General features: G+C 41.6%; 1 protein-coding gene across 1 annotated transcript in view; it reads right to left on the bottom strand.

Annotated features, from left to right (window-relative positions):
- ADGRE1 (adhesion G protein-coupled receptor E1) overlaps positions 1 to 19,533 on the bottom strand; it is a 49,668-nt gene that overhangs the window by 22,080 nt on the left and 8,055 nt on the right. Inside the window, exons 4-10 of the mRNA XM_023518003.1 lie at positions 10,056 to 10,202; positions 9,348 to 9,503; positions 9,107 to 9,226; positions 4,855 to 4,998; positions 4,610 to 4,756; positions 3,131 to 3,219; positions 1,765 to 1,848 (exon numbers count right to left, since the gene is read on the bottom strand). Of these exons, the coding sequence (XP_023373771.1) occupies positions 1,765 to 1,848; positions 3,131 to 3,219; positions 4,610 to 4,756; positions 4,855 to 4,998; positions 9,107 to 9,226; positions 9,348 to 9,503; positions 10,056 to 10,202 (887 nt within the window). The remainder of the gene's footprint in view (positions 1 to 1,764; positions 1,849 to 3,130; positions 3,220 to 4,609; positions 4,757 to 4,854; positions 4,999 to 9,106; positions 9,227 to 9,347; positions 9,504 to 10,055; positions 10,203 to 19,533) is intronic.

Below are 19,533 nucleotides of genomic sequence, written 5' to 3'. Positions count from 1 at the left end.
CAAAGTATCACAAGAATGGAGGAAAAAGTATCCAATGTACACACCCCTATTATGAAACTAACTTATACCTTTTATATGAAAGTTATACCCAAATAGTCTAAGAATATGGGGAGGGAGAAGGGAGGGGGAAATGGGTGGAGGGAGGGGGTTTGGAGGGACCACTTCTGGGGTTTATCTTATAGGGGTACAAGTGAATCTTTCTAAGAGTAGAATGTGAACGTTTTAAAACAATAACTGCGAAAATGACATGAAGGCTGTGTTGACCAGTTTGATGGAAGTAGTTCGGATTGCATGTGAAAACCCCACACTGTACCCCAGAAGTGCATTAATGTACATAGTTACCATTCAATAAAAAAAAATGTAATCTGAAAACTCAATGAATAAATTTGCATTTAATGAACAGATAAGTTAATTAATTTTAAATTAATAAAATTACAAGTAAACCTATTATTCTTATTTTCTTACAAAAATAACCACATTAATAAATAAAATAATGACATCCCTAAGTCCAACATAAAACTTAAGAAAAACTAGATTTTAATATTGACAATGATAATGACCTTGTAACTCCTCAGTATTTACTTTGGAGAAATGAAAATTCCTATTCACACACCCAAAACAAACTGCACATGAAAGTTCATAGTAGCTCTGCCAGTGATCACCAAAGCTGGAAACAACCAAAATGCCCTTCAATAATGCATGGATAAATCAACTGTGGCTCACTCATAACCTGGGGTGTCACTCAACATGACAAAGGAATAGGGCATTGATCCAGGCTTCCACAAATGCGAATCCTTGGGACATTCCTCAGTGTCAGGCACAGAAAGTCACATCCTGTGTGGCCTGTGTGAGACTGACCAGGCACAGAAGGAGACATCCTGTGTAGCCTTGATGAGACTGAACAGGCAGGACACATCCTGTGTGGCCTCAGTGAGATGGGCCAGGCACAGAAGGACACATGAAACTGACCAGGCAGAGAAGGACACATTCTGTGTGGCCTTGATGAGACTGACCAGGCAGGACACATCCTGTGTGGCCTCGGTGAGATGGACCAGGCACAGAAGGACATATCCTGTGTGACCCATTCATCAGAGGTCCACAGAGTGGTCTGATCCACAGGAAGAGGTAGTAGGAGGTGGGTGCAAGGGCTGGGGAGGGGTAGAGAGTTGGTGTCTCATAGGGACACCAGTTTTAGGAAGATGAGAAAGTTCTGAAGATGGAGGGTGGTGACGGTTGCACAAAACTGTGACTCTACTAAATGTCACCAAAGGTAAAAGTTTTTAAAAGGGAAGGAGGAGGAAAAGGAATGGAACTATGGATAAAGACATCAGTGAGTCTCAAGGATACTATGCTGGGTGAAAGAAGCCAGTCTCAAAAGGCCAGATACTACATGATTCCATTTATAAAATGTTCTTGAAAAGGCAAAACTGCAGGGACAGAGATTTATGAAGGGTAGGGGTGCAGGGAGAATCTGAATATAAGGAGAAGACCCAAGGGAATTTGGGGGAGAAACTAAATTGAGAAACTGTTCTGTATTCGGATAGTGGTGGTAGATCCACAAATCTACACAGGTGATAAAATTCACAAACCTATACATCAAAATAAAGGTAATTTTGCTGAATGTTAATTTTTAAAACCTCACAACTAAAATAAGTTAAATGTTAACTCACAACCCATTCATTTTTATAAAGAGGACTTTCTTCACCCAAAATGTACACAAGATGTCTGGAACTCAACACACAATTATGAAGATGTTGTCATTACCTTCAGAGGAACCACGGCAGTTTTGTTTTCACACACATTGTCCAGAATGTGGAAGGTGTCGTTTATCAGTCCACAGAAGGAACCCTGTGCCCCAGAAAGAAGAGTTTTTATGAACACGGATGGATCTATTCCTCCACGCATGCAATTTACAAATTTACAATTTACAAAGCCCACCATAGTCCTGCATTCCCAAGGAGCTAATTCTCAGAGAAATAAAACTATCATTTGATCAAAATTAGAATAACACCACCTTTCTCTTCCATGAATAAAAACAGCAAACATAAACAGCAAAACTATTTAGTGGGACAAAAAGATGGGGAAGTGAGTAAGCAAACAGTGGTTCAAATGGAACATTACTCAGCCCTGAGAAGGAAGGAGTTCTGACACCCACTGTAGTGTGAGCAGACCTGGCAAACACCATGCTCGGTGAAAGGAGGCAGACACACATGAACAGATACTGTACGATCCCATGTGAATGGATCCATAAGGATTTGATGATTCCATAAGGATAGAAAACTGGTTAGTGCTTATCATGGGCTGGGAAAATGGAAAAATGGGGAAGGAGAACATAATTGGCATGAGTCCCTTTGGGGGTGGTAAAAAGATCTGGAACCAGATACATGAGCAGCAGCAATAGTTGCATGACATTGTGAATTGTGCACTTTAAAATGTTTAAGAAGGTGGATTTTGTGATATATATTTTGCAAATTAAAAAGGAAAACAGTGGTCCAAGGTGTGTAGTAATTTCCAAAGATCATTTACAAGCTCATATTTAGAATAGAAGCATCAATTCCTTAAGAGACTATATAGTTTACTCAGTGCAATGGCTTCATTAGATAGGAGGTCCAAATTCCTCTTTGCCTGGCTGGCTATGTATCACCTGTCCCATATCACTTAGATGCAGCAATACAATATCTCACTGTGGGGGAGACTCTAATATATTCTCTTCTGCTTCCTCCAGTTTTAAATAGACCAATATCCTTGCAGCTATGAGGGACCATGTGACTAATTTCTGGCCAATCAGGTGCAAACAGAAGTGAGGATGGGTCATGCACTTAAAGAAAAGAACTGTGCCTTTCACTTCCCCTTCTCCATTTCCCACCATCTGGAATGCACATGTGATGGTGGGAGCTGGAGCAGCTGTCTTGGACCACAATACAGGAGTCTTATGTTGATGGCAGGGGATTATGGAGCTGTCGTTATCAGCTCTGCACAGCTTACACTCAGACTCTTACAGAACACAGAAAAAAATACTGTCTGGTTTAGGCCACTATTACTTTTGCCTTTGTTAAAACTTCAGAAACAATATCCAGCTAAGGGGTGCCTAGGAAAACCTCAAGAAGCACGAACCTTCAGAAAGACTTACATACTCAGACTTTACTGCTGCCCCCTCTGGGCACTGCTGGATCTGTTCATGACTGGATATCACATCTTCCTTACACTTGAAGGGAATTCCTAGGAAGAAATTAAAGCAAAGAAATCAAACCAACTTCAATGAGCAAGATAGCATAAAGAGAAAAGCAAGTCAGGTTTCATTCTCCCCTCCAAGGTTTAAAAACCATCTGTTGTCATAATACACATGGTGAAATGAACTAACAACAACTGCACACCACAGTGTGAAGTATTCCATGGAGTGTGGTACTGAGGCAGAGAAGACTGCATGGTCTGACATCACTGTTGCAAAGCTCCAAAGCAAGCAAGACCAAGCAGATATGGTTTAGCACTGAGGAGGAGGCAGAGTGAGGAAGGAAGGAACATGCAGAGGACACACAGCACTGGTAATATTTTCTTTTTTCTTTCTTTCTTTCTTTCTTTCTTTCTTTTTTTTTTTTTTTTTTTTGACAGAGTCTTACTTTGTCACACTCAGTAGAATTCCATGGCCTTGTAGCTCACAGCAACCTCAAACTCTTGAGCACAAATGATTCTCTAGGCTCAGCCTCCCGAGTAGCTGGGACTATAGGCGCCTGCCACAATGCCCAGCTATGTCTACAGACAGGGTCTTGCTCTTGCTCATGCTAGTCTTGAACTTCTGACCTCAAGCAATCCACCTGCCTCCGCCTTCCAGAGTACTGGGATTGCACGTGTGAGCCACCGCGCCTGGCCAATATTATCTTTATGTTGGGGAGGGACTCAGTTATATCCATTTTGCTCTTATACCTCATTTTCCTCCATATAAGTAATATATATTTTTAATTTATCCCATTATACATTAATTTTTAAACCTTTTATGGTTCCCCATGGCTCTTGGGGGTGAAAATGATGCCAAAATTCTTCACAAGATTCACAACAATCTATCTACCTGACCAAATGCATCAAATGCCAGTTCATCTTGTACTCACTCTGCATGAGCCTCAGGGCCTTTGCACACACTTCAATAGGGAACACCATTATGTCTATTCTTCATCTAGAAAATTCCTACTTCTCCTTCAAGTTTTCACATAAATGTCCTTTGTGTGAAGCAAATTCAATATCCCATTGGCTATTCCAAAGCACACTGTGAATTTTCAAGTGTGTACTCATGTGGTCATTATTACGTAATTGGGTTCATAACTGTGTGGGCACTCCCTGTTTCCTTCCTGTACAAGCTGCATGAGGACAAGAACATTCCCATCATATCCAGAACTGAAGACTCCTCAGTATCTAATGCAAGGGACCTGTTTAATTAAGTAACTAATCAGTGCTCAAAACATAATATACCAAAATCACTAATAAATTAATAAAGGAAAAAGAGTACATGGATGAGGTGGAAATAGGAGAAGGATCCAGGGGTTGGGTAGAGTGAGAATTTTTGCAACCAAAGCAAGACACCAAGAAACCATCACCAAGACATACAGGAAATCATTACTTTTACAGCTGAAGTTGCCATATTTCTGGAAGCCTTCTGAGTTGGGATGAAAGCCCACACTGCAGCTACAGCTGTAGGATCCCAGGGTATTGGTGCAGACAGAATTTGGACCACATGGTGATGGATCTTGGAAGCACTCATCAATATCTGCAAAAAAAAAAATGGAGAATATATTTTTTAAAAAAAAAACAGAGGAGCAAGGAGGAGAAATGTCTTCTCAGGACCAACTGGCAAACTGTGCTCACCTCTACATTCCACTGCTTGGTCTGTGAAATCCAGCTGTCCACTGCTTGGTGCAAAGCCAGGACGGCAGTTGCAAAAGTAGCTCCCAGGAGTGTTGGTGCAAGTTGCATTGGCAGGGCACATTTTGACAACGCACTCATTAATATCTGTATGGTACAGAATGAGTGCCAAGACATGGTGGCCAACAGTCCAACCAAGTCATACTTCCAAAGTACAGAGTCATACTTCACTAGAAAATGACATTCCTGCTAGGGACTACATTTCCCAGAATGCAGGGAAAGTTTTCTATTCTCTAGAAGGAGAGCTATGATATACACTTCACTTGTGAGCTAGTCAATAAGTAGGTATGACCCCTCTCTCTTCTCTCTTACCCCTTCACTGGCTAAAATGAGGAACTTCAGAACCAAAAGGTGAAGACCAGTTTCCTCTATCATCATGTGGAGGAAGGCTGCCCACTGGTCATGTATATCCATATTGATTTGTTATAAGATTCAGAAATTTCTATTATGCTAAGGCAGTAGTACTCAATTGGGGGCAATTTGTAGGCAATATCTATAGATATTTTTTGTTGTAACAACATGAGTATAGAAAGAGCAATATCAAGATCTAGTGAGTAAAGGCCAAAGATGCCATCAAATATCCTACCATATGCAAAACACCCTCCCTGCAGAAACAAAATATTAAACAACCCCAAATATCATTTCTTTTCTTTTTTTTTTTTTTTTGAGACAGAGTCTCACTCTGTTACCCTTGGGAAAGTGCTGTACCATCATAGCTTACAGCAACCTCAAACTCTTGGGCTCAAGCAATCTTCTTGCCTCAGCGTCCCAAGTAGCTGGGCCTACAGGCATCTGCCACAAGGCACAGCTATTTTTAGAGATGAGGTCTCACTCTTACTCAGGCTGGTCTTGAACTCCTGAGCTCAAGCAATTCACCTGCCTCAGCTTTCCAGAGTGCTGGGGTTACAAGCTTGAGCCACCGCATTCAAGTCTCCAAAATATCAATAGTGCTAAGGTTCAGAAACCCTAACTTAACATGACAGGAAGATGCCAGGTTACTATGCCAATAGATGCTTAGCTCTACCTCTGAGGATTCTGAATTGCAGTGGATATATGGAATATGATGTTATGGGTTTGGGGGGTGGGGGAAATAACTAAGAAGGAAGTAAAGAGAAAACCTTTCCTGTTTCTATGTCAACTCACAAAATACAAGGAATAAACAGGCAACTAGTGAGCCAAGCTAGTATATGATGGATGGACTGGGTGTTACCATGGAGAGTCAGGATAAAAAGTCTTTGTGATATGAATGTAGATTAATTTGAAGGCTTCCATATACACAAGAATGGGCTGTTGTTGGAAGGTAAGGAGAAGTGGTTTTCCTATTAGCATCATGCAAGACGTCCCAAAAAAGTCTTAGTGGGAGAGAGCTTTCTACTTCCAGAAACACTTAAGAATAACCTAGATGAGTTCTTCTCAGTTGGAAGACATACGAACTCTTCATATATACTTATGAATCTGGCTTAAAAATGTCCATGAAGTTGGACTAGATGCATGATTTTCAAAATGTTTTGGCCCAGGAAGCTTTTCCTTATGTGAAATGAAACCTAAATATGTAAAACAAATGAAAGAGGTGCTGATTTTACAGAAAGGGGAGTGGGACAGTCCACAACTTTGCCTTGGCCTTCATAGGATCCTGATTGTGTTCCCTGGAGTGCACAAAGATGTATTAATCTATTTATAAAATCACTTTTGACATTAATACTGTTTATTATTAACAAATAATAAACAACATCTTCTATTAAAGCTACTACGTATCAGGAGCTAGTAAAGACTCACAAATAACATAAAAAAATAAAATTTTTAATGAAGAAAAGCATACACTTTTTCCTCAGGGTTGAAAGATATAAAACACACTCCACAGGGAGGAGAAGGTGTTCCAAAGATAGCCACCATCAATTCCAAACATACTCTGCAGGGGAGAAGGTGTTTCAAAGATGACCACTATCGATTCTAAACGGTCTGTGCATTGGAGAAGGTGTTCCAAAGATGACCACTATCAATTCTAAATGCTCTTTTCAGGGGAAGTGTTCCAAATATGGCCACTATCAATCTACATGCAGTCTGCAATGGACAAGGTGTTCCAAGATGTCCACCATCGATTCTAAATGCACTCTACAGTGGAGAAGGTATTCCAAAGATGGCCACCATCAATTCTAAACACAATCTACATTGAAGAAGTTGTTCCAAGATCGCCACCATCAATTCTAAACACAATCTACAGTGGAGAAGGGGTTCCAAAGATGGCCACCATCAATTCTAAACAGACTCTGCAGGGGAGAAGGTGTTCCAAAGATGACCACCATGAGTTTTAAATGTTCTCTGCAGTGGAGAACATGTTCAAAAGATGGCCACCATCAATTCTAAACACACTCTGCCAGGGAGAAGATGCCTTAAAGATGGCTACAATCAATTCTAAATACACTCTACAGGGGAGAAGGTGTTTCAAAGAAGGACACCACCAATCCTAAACCCACTCCACAGTTGTTCCAATGATGGTCACCATCAATCCTAAATGCACTCTGCAGTTGGGAAGGTATGCCAAAGGTGGCCACCATTGATTCTAAGTACACTCTGCAGGGGAGAATGTGTTCCAAAGATGACCATCATCGACTCTAATCACACCCTGCAAGGGAGAAGGTGTTCCAAAGATGTCCACCATCAATTCTATACACCCTCTTCAGGGGAGAAGGTGTTCCCAAGATGTCCACCATCAATTCTAACCATAGTCTTCAGTGGAGAAGGAATTCCAAAGATGGCCACCATCAATTTTTGCAGTACCTGTATGCACATGTTGCTCCTCTAGTGAGACAAAGCGTTTGTTTGCCTTTCCTTGAAGTCTATACTGGCCCCTTGAAATCTATACACAGCCTTGGCCAATAGAATGTGGTCGAAACAATATTCTGGGGCTTCCGACCCAGCCTATAAAAGGACTGGCAGTCTCTTTCTTCCTCTTGAAACTTTCTTTCTGTGCACCCCAGTATCTATGTTCTCCCCTTCTCTCCGGGCACACTCTGAGGCACATTTCCCTGTCCCTGCTTACAGTTAAGTATATAAATTCTGGACAATGATATGTAAGCAGAAGGGTGGCAAATAGTTTCAAAATATAATTAACAGAGATTGCAAAAATGGTCATAGTCCATTCCTCTTGAATCCACACCTTGGAATGTAGATTGCATACAATAGACATTGCCACATCTGCCATTATGTCCTGGTGAGAAAAATCACTGTGGCTTAACCTTTATGTAACAAAATTATGAGCTGTCTTTCAGTTTCCATGTACACCCAGGTTAAAGGTCACTGCCAGCTGAACGAAGCATGCAATGGTGGGGGTAACACAGGTGCAGAGACTAAATTAAGATGGCAGGATCTAGGATCCAATAAGATCTAGCCCTGGCCTCATCCTACAATATGATCCAATCATATGCTTCCTGGTTTCACCTCATTGTAAGATGAGATAGATCATTACATTTTGCTTATAAAACTTGACCCACCCCAGCTCCAGGAGACAGATTTCAGCATTACTCCTGTCTCCTTTCCAGTCACCAGTCAACTTGCAATAAAGCTTTTCTTCATTTTCTTTAACTCTGGTGCCATGGTATTGGCTTCTATGCACACCAGGCAGCAAGCCCATTGATTTGCTCAATGATAGAGCTCCCTCTTACACGCAAACGCAGCCTGTCTTCACAGGAATTCAAATCCCAGCTCTTCCACATAGTAGTTGCATATCCTTGAGAAAATCACTTGACCTCTTTGAGGCCAAATTTTCTCATCCCTAAAACAAGAAAATCTAAGCTGTACATAGTGGCTCACGCTTGTCTAGTAGTTTGGGAGGCCATGGTAAGAGGATTATTTGAGGCTAGAAGTTTGAGACAGGCCTGGGCAACATAGCAATATCCCATCTCAAAACAAAAAAATTTTAAACTTGCTGGGCATGGTGGGATCCCAGCTGCTTGGGAGGCTAAGGCTGGCATATCACTTAACCCAGGCATTTGAGGTTGCTGTAAGCTATGATGGCACCTAACTCTAGGTTCCTAGATGGTGCTTAACTCTAGCACTTTAACTCAGGCAATAGAGTGAGATCCTGTCTCAAAAAACAATAAAATAAAATGAGAAAATATTTTCTTCATATGGTCTTCTAATGATGTGATCCATAATTAATTAGGCAGGTAAATAATAAAAAGTTGGTCATTTATACCTTCACAGGTAGAATTGCTAGAGATGAATCCAACTTGGCAGCTGCAACTGTAGCTTCCCATGGAGTTGACACAGTCAGAATGCTCAGGGCAGACCCCGCTGGAGAGACACTCGTCAACGTCTGAGATGCAGTGGAATAGGGTGGGTGCACAAGAGATCAGTGTCTCAGTCCAGAAACACATCAACTCAACCCAGGGGTAGATGTCCACCAAGGCCCCTGTTGGAGAGCCCAAGAGCATTACCTGTGCAGGCAAAACTGCCTGGCTTTTCTGGGGTCCAGTCATTTCCCGTGGGAGAAGAGAAACCAAGAAAACAGCTACATTTGTATCTCCCCAGCATGTTTCTGCAGACTGAGTTTGGACCACATTTGGGGGAACTTTGAGAACACTCATCAATATCTGGATAGAGAAAGAGTTGAAATTACAACGTTACCTCATCCTGGGCAGCAGGCTGCTATTTTCCAAAAGTAGCTGAAGCAATATGTTCCATCCAGATGCTCTCCATTCCACTGACTTTGGTGCTCCTTTCATCAAGTGATGGGGAGTATGTCCCCTCTGCTCTGGAATCTGAGCATGCCTGTGACTATGATGGAAGTGACACTCAGCCAGAAAAACACTATGCTAGGCCATTAAAATATTGTGTGATTCCACCATGTCTCTTGATATGCTTGTCCTTAGAATCCAGCTGCCACATTGTGAGGAATTCCAAACATCCACAGACTTTTACAGTGAACTTTTATATTTTCATAATCAGAAAAATAAATAAAAGGGAAAAAAGAGGAAGAGAGAGAAAAGGAGAGGGAAAGGATAAAAAAAGGAAGAAGAGAAGGGAGGGAGGGAAGGGAAGGGGACAGGAATCATGTTTGGGGCAGGGGGAAGCAGCTATGTCTTCAGCTTCCACCTGATTTTCCTATGAAACACTGCAGAATTTTGAGGGGGATGTGAACTCACCTGTGCATTTTATTCCTGGACCTTTGAAATGACTCTGTCCATTGCTGGACAGGAAGCCGTTTTTGCAAGTGCAATAGTAACTCTCCATGGTGTTGTTGCAGGTGGCGTAAGCTGGGCATGCAGTGGTGTCAGCACACTCATTCACATCTAGGCAGCATAGAAGGGAGAATTGGGACAAGATTAGGGAATCAGAGTGATGCTGCAATAGAACCCAGCCTAAAAAACGGCTATGGGTTGAATTATGTCCCCACCAAAAGATATGTTAAAGTCCTAGACCTGCTACCTGTGAATGGAATCTAACTTGCAAGTAGGGTCTTTCAGATGTAATTAAGGTATAAGTTAAGATGAAGTAGCACATCTAGTATAACTGGTGTCCTTCTATGAAGAGGAGACAAAGAGATGGCCACCAGGGGAGCACCAGGCAGTGACAGAGGCAGAATTGGGGTGATGTGCCCACAAGTGAAGGGACACCAAGGATTTCCATAGTACCAAGAAGCTAAGTGATGTGGTTTGGATGCCTGGTCCCTCCAGATCTCAGGTGAAGAGATCCAGATGTGAAGAGCTGAGGCTCAAAAAGGTTAAGCGACTTTCCCAAGGACACACAGCTAGCCTTTCAAAATCCAAAGTGCCATGCAAGATAGAGAATCAACCTGAGTGCTCATCCATGGATGAGCGAATAAAGAAAATGTACATATACACAGCAGAGTACCAGTTGGCCATTGGAAAGAACAAGATTCTGTCATTTGCAACATCATGGATGGAACTGGAGTACATTATATTAGTCAAAAAAAGCCAGGCACAGAAACACAAACAGCACATGTTCCCATTCATGTGTGGGAGGAAAATAAATTGAACTCTGGGCTGAACGCAATGGTTCACACCTATCATCCCAGCACATTGGGAGGCCAAGGTGGGAGGATTACTTGAGGCCAGGAATTTTGAGACCAACCTGGGCAACAGAGGGAGACCCCATCTCTACGAATAGTTTAAAAACTAGCTGGGCATTGTAGTACACATCTATAGTTCCAGGTACTCAGGATGCTGAGGCAGCGATATCACTTGAGTCCAGAAATTGTAGGTTTCAGTGAACTGTGATCACACCACTACACTCCAGCCTGGGCAACAGAGTGGGACCTTGTCTCTCTCTTTTTTTTTTTTTTAAGTGATCTCATAGTGATAGCAAGTAAAACGATGGTTACCGGGAGCTGGGAAAGAGAGTACTCAATAGGGAATGATCAATGGATACAAAAGTACAGTTACACAGGAGAAATAAGATCTAATGTTCAGTAGCACAGTAAAGCAACTATAGTTAACCATAATTTATTGTATATTTTAAGATAACTAAAAGAGTAAAATTAGAAAGCTCTTGTATCTATACAAGGAAATGATAGATGCTTGTGGTGATGAATAACCTAACTATGCTGATTTGATCATTACACATTGTATACTTACATCAAAATATCCTATGCAGCCCCATAAATGTATACAACTAATATATACCCATAAAAATTAAAAATAAAAAATTTAATTCCTAAAAAATATCCAAAGTATATGGCTTTACTGTTGCAGGAAAGGCAATAATTATGGCTGGAAATGGAATACATTTCCAGGAAATTTCTAAGATGATTCTATGTAAAAAAATTTTGTAGTTTGTTGTTTCAAGCCATTCACTCTGATTGTCTATTAGCTCTCAGCAAGCAGTGATTTGTGTCTTCTTATTTGCCGCTGTGTAGAATAGTGACTGAAACTGATAGTAGGTGCTTGATAAAAATGTGTGGAATGAAAGAAAATCTCTCCTCTTCTGGAGTTTTGCTCTAAGTGGACAAGGAATGGAGGGTTGGTATGGGTGAGACAATGAAGAAGTTAATAAATTTTATTAGTGTGTCAGGTTACACCCAAAGGTAGAGAAAAAAGTTAAAGGGGGTAGGGAATGGGGGGAGCGGGAAAGTGGGGAAAGGTACAGATTCAAACAGCACAGCCAGCAAGGGCATCAGGCAGAAGGTAATTTGTGAGTCAAGACTGAAGGGAGTGGAGTAGTAAGCAAAGAGGTAATCTAAAGCAGAGAGAACAGCCAGCACAAAGGCCCTAACAAAGAGATTCATGTATTGGACCAGAGAGTGTGAGGGAGGGGGAGGAGATGTAAGGGAGGTGAATCATAGAGGGTCTGCTAGACCACAGTAAGACTCAAGCTCTCTCTTATTGATGTTATACCCCATATTTGTACATATTTATGGGATACATGTGCTATCTTGATGCAACAATTTGAAACACATTTATAAGAGGGACTTTGCTTAACAAATGCAATTAGTGTAACCTGGAACTTTGTACCATCAATGAATCCCCAAAAATAAAAAAAAAAATTGTAATAATCAAGTGAGGGAATTTCAGTTACTCATTACCTCCATCTGCAGTCCCCAAAGCCCAGGCATGGACCCGTGTGTGTCCGTGGCCTGTGAGGAACCAGGCCACACAGCAGGAGGTGACCTAAGCCAGCTAGCAAGCAAAGTTTTGAAGTTTCATCTGTATCTACAGCTGCTCCCCAGTGCTCGCAGCCCTGCCTGAGCTCCACCTGAACTCCACCCCCATCACATCAATGGGGGCAACAGTTCTCACAGGAGCATAAGCTGTGCATGGGAGAGGTCTCCAAATGAGACCTAGTGCCTGAAGATCTCAGTGGAGCTGAGGACACAAGCCACACACTTTGGGTGTCACTGTCTCCTAACATCCCAAGATGGGACTGTATAGTTGCAGGAAAACAAGCTCAGGGCTCCCACTGCTTCTACTTTATGGTGACTCATGTAATTATTTCATTATAAATTATAACGTAATAATAATAGAAATAAAGCACACAATAAATGTAATGGGCTTTAATCATCCCCAAACCATGTCCCCACCCCCCTCCGACCATCCCCCTGACTTCCGTGGTGCTGACCTCAAGCACTTATCATTTCTGGGTTGTGAACATTACACGTCCTCTTTTCTAGCAGATTTGAAATATATGATGTGTTGTGAACAGTCGTCACCCTACTGTGCCATGAAATTTTAGAACTTATTCCTTGCAGCTGACTGTATATTTGTCACCCTTAATTAGCCTTTCTTCATCCCTCCACACACCCTCGCCAGCCTCTGACAACCATCATTCTACTGCTCTGCTCTCCCCCCGATATAAACATTTTTTTGCTCCTACTGGGAGTGAGAATAGGCAATGTTTGTCTTTCAAACATTGTGCCTGGTCTATTTCACTTTATATATCATCCTCTAGTTCCTGCCATGTTGTTGCAAATGACAATTTTTCATTCTTTTTTATGCCCAAGTAACATTCCATTGTGCCTGCCGATTGCACTGTGTTTATCCACCCATCTGCTGATGGATACGTAGGTCGATTCCACATCTCGGCTGTTGTGAATAGTGGAACTTGAGCTGTTGTCAGAGAGAGAGAGGGTTTTGAGCAGAGGAAGGGTCTGGCATGGTTTAGGTCTTAACACGATCCTTCTCTTTGCTGGTCAGAAGATGAACTGCAGGAGGGCAGAAGCAAAGTGACCAGAGGAAGTCAACTGCACTTGCCCAGGTGAACGTTGGTGGTAGATGCAACCCAGGGGCAGGCAGAGGAAGGCATGAGTTTCTGGATTTATTCTTTAAATGATACTGACAAGATTTGCCAATGGATTGAATGTAAGGTCTGAAAAGAAAGGAAACAATAATAGTGCCAGTGTTAACTGGTAGGACGGAGAAACTCCTTATAAAGTACCAGGTAAAAAATAGAAAGGACGTGGGGTAAAGACTCCCTATTTAACAAACGGTGCCAGGTGAATTGGCTGGCAACTTATAGAAGACTGAAACTGGACCCACACCTTTCACCTCTAACAAAAACTGACTCTCACTGGATAAAAGACTTGAACCTAAGACATGAAATCATAAAGATTCTTAGAAAGAGTGCAGGAGAAACACTTGAAGAAATTGGTCTGAGAGAAAACTTTATGAGGAAGACCCCCAGGGCAATTAAAGCAACACCAAAAATACATTACTGGGATTTGATCAAACTAAAAAGCTTCTGCACTGCCAAGAACACAGTAAGTAAAGCAAGTAGACCACCCTCAGAATGGGAGAGAATATTTGCAGGTTACGTTTCTGACAAAGGTTTGATAACCAGAATCCACAGAGAACTCAAACTTATTAATAAGAAAAGAACAAGTGATCCCATTTCACTATGGGCAAGAGACCTGAACAGAAGCTTCTCCGAAGAAGACAGGTGCATGGTATACAGACACATGAAAAAATGCTCGTCTTCTTTAATCATCAGAGAAATGCAAACCAAAACCACTGTGAGATACCATCTAACTCCAGTAAGAGTAGCCCACATAACAAAATCCCAAAACTACAGGTGTTGGCGTGGATGTGGAGAAAAGGAAACACTTTTGCACTGCTGGTGGGAATGCAAGCTAGTACGTTCCTTTTGGAAAGAAGTTTGGAGAACACTCAGGGATCTAAAAATTGACCTGCCATTGGATCCTGCAATTCCTCTACTAGGAGTATATCCAAAAGACAAAAAATCACTTTTCAAAAAAGAATATTTGCACCAGATTATTCATGGCAACTCAATTCATAATTACCAAGTCATGGAAGATGCCCAAGTGCCCATCAACCCAAGAATAGATTAATAAATTGTGGTATATATATACCACGGAATACTATGCAGCCTTAAAAAAAGGTGAAGCCTTTACCTCTTTTATGTTTACATGGAGGGATCTGGAACATATTCTCCTGAGTAAAATGTCTCAAGAATGAAGGAAAAAGTATCCAATGTACTCAATACTTCTATGAAACCAACTTATATTTACTCACACCTTCTTATGAACACAACTATAGCCCAGGATGAAGGAGAGAAATGGAGTGGGAAAGGAGGGCAGGGCGGAGGTTTGACAGAGGGAGGGTAAAAGGCGGGACCACACCTATGGAGCATATGACAAGGGTACAAGTCAAATCTGTGAAGTGTAGAACAGATGTTTTGGCACAATAATCAAGTAAACAAGGTGAAAGCTATGATGATTGGTAACCATGGTAGATTGTATTAAAAAAAATCAGCACATTGTACCCCACATATGCATGAATGTATTCATGATCTATCTGTCCTTGACTTAATAAAATAAATAAATAAATAAAAAGCAATCACCCCCACCCACCATTCCCACTCTCCTCAGCCTCGGGTAATCCCTAATTGACTTTTTGTCTCTGTGAATTTGCTTATTCTAGAGATATCATATCAATGAAATCACACCGTATATGGCAAAAAAAAAAAAAATTAGAAAGGATAGATCATTATTATTATCATTATTATTAATCATCGTCATCATTGTTGTCCTCACGATGTTTTCCACTCTGGTTTTTGTCATGCTGGTTTTGAGATCCAGGCTCTTCCCTCCTCTGATGTGCTTTGTTTATTTCTCTTCCCTGCATGAGGCCTCAGATGGTATCTCTCTCCTCACTGCCAGCTTCCTCTTTCATCTGCAGAGGCAACCTTTCTCTTTGCAGATTTCCAGTAATTTACTAGTGTGGTCTCTTGATGCTGTGAACTTCCCAACACCCTCTTCCTCCTGGCCAATCCCTCAAGACTCAAAAATCACCCCAAACCTGATCAACAGCCCGCCCTACATGACAGTCACCTGCCTACCTGCCCACCTGCCCCACTCATTCGCTGCCCTGTCCACGGTCACCTTCAATCAGTTCTCCAAACTCTCTCCAAGCTCACACCCATAATTTTAAATGTTGCTTCGCCCCAGATGTGTATGTTTGCTAAGCATACACACCCTCTCCCACCATGCTCCCTTTGCTGGATAACATCAATCCATCCATCCTTGTGTGTCCACTGAACCACTTCCTCAAGGAAGTTTTCCAAACCATCTCAATAAAACCATCTTTAAAAAAATCCCCACAATTGACATCTCACATCTAAAGAGATACAATAATATTAATAGAACCTAAATAATTTTCAGAAGAAAAGTAAGTTGGGGTAAGTCTAAAGTTTATCATACATAAACAATAAGTTTATAAGAAAACAATAAGTATGTTATCAAATCCAATTCTGGGGGGGGAAAGCAACAAGCATACACATCTGGGATGAAGAAACATTTAAAATTATGCCACTTTTTTCTGTACCTTTGTTCACCATACTTTATAGGTGTGCTCTGTTATAATACAGAGCAAATAAAGCATTGGGAGGGTTGGTCAAAAGCAGTAAGTTTTTCAAATCCCTTCCCCTTTTTAGATTCAGTCTTCTTGTATCATAGGGTACCTGTGTTGCCCAGGCTGGAGTGCAATGGCATCATCATAGCTCACTGCAACCTCTAAGTCCTGGGCTCAAATGATCCTCCTGCCTCAGTCTCCCAAGTAGCTGGGACTACAGGCATGTACCACCTGCCCAGCTAATTTTTCTTGTTGTTTGTTTGTTTTAGAGAGATGAAGGCTCACTATATTGCCCAGACCTGTCATGACCTCCTGGGCTCCAGAGATCCTCCCACCTCAGCCTCCCAACTGTTGGCATTACATGCATGAGTCATGGTGCCTGGCCAGAAACCATAGTTGTTTTTTTTTTTTAATATCCTAAAGGCAAAGGAGGAGAAGGAGGGAGTGAAGAAAGGGGAGGAGGAGAAGAGGGGGGAAGGATGATGTTAACATTAGCAACCACTTAACTATATTCCAAGGACCAGTCCAGGTATTACCTGTGTTTTATCTCACTAAATCCTTAGATCTCTTATCATTTCTATGGAAACTGAGGTCCTATGCAACTAACTGAAAAGACCTGAGATCATCATGGCAAATACTGGTACCAAGAATCCCAAAAGCCCAGGAAGGAAACATGAGCTTCAACAGTACCACTGTGCAGTCAAATTCTCATAAGTCCCCCACTGCAAGGCTTGTGAGTCAGACAGCAAGCTGAGACATGGAGGCATGAGCCCAAGGTCTAATTCCCTCCTGTTCAAAGAAGTCTCTTACCAGAAATGCTCTACCACCTCGACTGCAGGTAGAAATCAGCAAGCAGAGGAAAGAGAAGTTGTCAGATCTCCTGGGAATGCAGTCACAAGCCATTTCCTCACTCAGTAGGCCCCACTGGCTGGACACCCTGCAGGTGTCTCTGCAGGGCCCTTTATTTTCTTTTCTTTTTTTCTTTTTAGAGACAGAGTCTCACTTTATCACCCTTGGTAGAGTGCCGTGACATCACAGCTCACAGCAACCTCCAAGTCCTGGGCTTAGGCAATTCACTTGTCTCAGCCTCCCAAGTAGCTGGGACTACAGGCGCCCGCAACAACACCCGGCTATTTTTGTTGTTGTTGTTGCAGTTTGGCTGAGGCCCGGCTCAAACCCACCACCTTTGGTATATGGAGCCAGCACCCTACCCACTGAGCCAAAAGTGCCACCTTGCAGGGCCTTTGACTCACTCAAAAATCCTCATCTCAAATATTAATTGTATATGTCTAAGAGGTATAATGGTTTGTTTTGATATATGTATACAATGTGTGATTAAATCAAGCTAATGAACATATCCATCACCACACATACATATCATTTTTGTGTGTGGTTTTTCAATTAGAAATAAAATTTTTTAGAAAGAATAAATACAGTACAAATTTTTTCATGAAAAAGAAAAGTATCCTTATTTCAGGCTCTGCTTCTAAAAAAGAACTAACCCTTTTTACATGGAAATGTCTATTCTATGCCTATCCCAACATTGTTTGGAAGCACATAACTTGTTAATATCATAGGCTTACAGTTGGAGAGGGGTTTGCCTCAGAATGAATTATGCCTCGAGTCTCACCCATATCTGATTTGTACACTACTCTAGACTACAGGTGTAGCAGGCACCTGTAGTCCCAGGTACTCGGGAGGTGGAGGCAGGAGAATTGCTTGAGCCCAGGAGTTGGAGGTTGCTGTGAGCTGTGATGCCATGGCACTCTACTCAGGGTGACGGCTTGAGGCTCTGTCTCAAAAAAAAAAAAAAAAAAAGAAAGAAAAGGCTGCATCCTAATACAGCAGTGTTGAGAGATGAGACCTAAAATATGATTAGATCAAAAGGGAAGAGCCCTCATGAATGGATTAATGTCATCATCGTGGCCGTGTGTCTATCATACCAGTGAATATGGTTCTTTTTTTCTGGCTTTCTCACATACCCTCTCCTGCCTTTCCTCCTTCCACCTTCTGCCATGGGATGACACATCTGACAAGAAAACCCTTGCCAGATGCCAGCACCACGCTCTTGGGCTTCCCAACCTCCAGAACTATGAGCAAATAAATGCCTTTATAAAGTACCCTGTTTTAGATATTGTTACAATAGCACATAAAAAAAAAAGACAGCTACTATATTGGTCAGTGTCCATCTAGAAAGTTCCCACCTCACAGACAGTCCTGTTGATCAAGGTGTTCTCTGCTACTTACTTGTCGACTCGGTGTGTCTTGCAGAATCAAGACAGCAAAAGTATCACGTTTTATAACTGGTTGAGGAATAAACTGGGTGGGGGTGGTAATTGTAGTATTTTCTCTGCCTTTGGATATTTAAATAGTTCTATAATAAAAAGAAAATGTTTGGGGGCATCTTTCCAAGTCCATTTATGTAAACCTACCTCATGCTTTTCTACAGCTGCATTATATTCCATTGTATCCATCATGGGACTAGATTTGTGCCAATGATACCTAGCCAGCCAAATACCAAACCAAAACACTAATCTATACTTCTTCTCCATCTACTCCTAGTGGCATCCACCCACTCATGGACTACATTTCCTAGGACTCATTGCTCCAGGTATGGTCATGTGAGCACGAGTGGAGGTGACAGATGTTGGTACTAGATATGAGTTTTTATAAAAATACATGCACCTTCTCCCTTGTCTCTTACCTCTTATGCCACTGTCTGCAGAAGACTCTGAAACTCCAATATACCTTGGATTCTTGGCTTGGAGGAGAGCCACCCATGAGCCAGAAACATTTGCACCGAACTCCCAAATGAACAAGAATTAGACATTTTTTATGAAGCAACTTATTTTTATAAAGTGACTGACGGTTACACAGCAAGAGTCACTGCAACCAACTCAATGATATATCTAACTAGCCCCTCATATAGATGAGCATTTAGTTCATCCCACTTTATTACCTGGAGAGCTCTATGCATTATCCTGCCTGTCCTTCGATGTGCAGGGAGATACCTCTCTGTATGTTATATGGACATGTCCTTGGAATAGCTTTCTGGATGAGCAGGTGGTGTGGCATTTTTATAGTATTTTATTAGTTGTAGTATGTGTAGAAAATGGCCCTTGTATAATTCAATGAATGAACCCTCAGTAAGTGGGAAAACCTGTTTTTGCAATTTTTAATCCTGATAGTTACAAATTTTTCTCAAATATTAACCTTTTTGAATTTCCATTTATGAATTCCTTGTCCACACCTCCACCAGGACATTTCTCACGCTGTGTGGCACGTATTTCTTCTTTTA

The sequence above is a fragment of the Otolemur garnettii genome, unplaced genomic scaffold (assembly GCF_000181295.1).
Source record: "Otolemur garnettii isolate 467f Iridium unplaced genomic scaffold, OtoGar3 scaffold00127, whole genome shotgun sequence".
In the NCBI taxonomy this organism is placed as follows: domain Eukaryota; kingdom Metazoa; phylum Chordata; class Mammalia; order Primates; family Galagidae; genus Otolemur; species Otolemur garnettii.
Note: the sequence above shows the minus strand (reverse complement) of the source record. Positions and strands in the feature narration are given on the sequence as shown.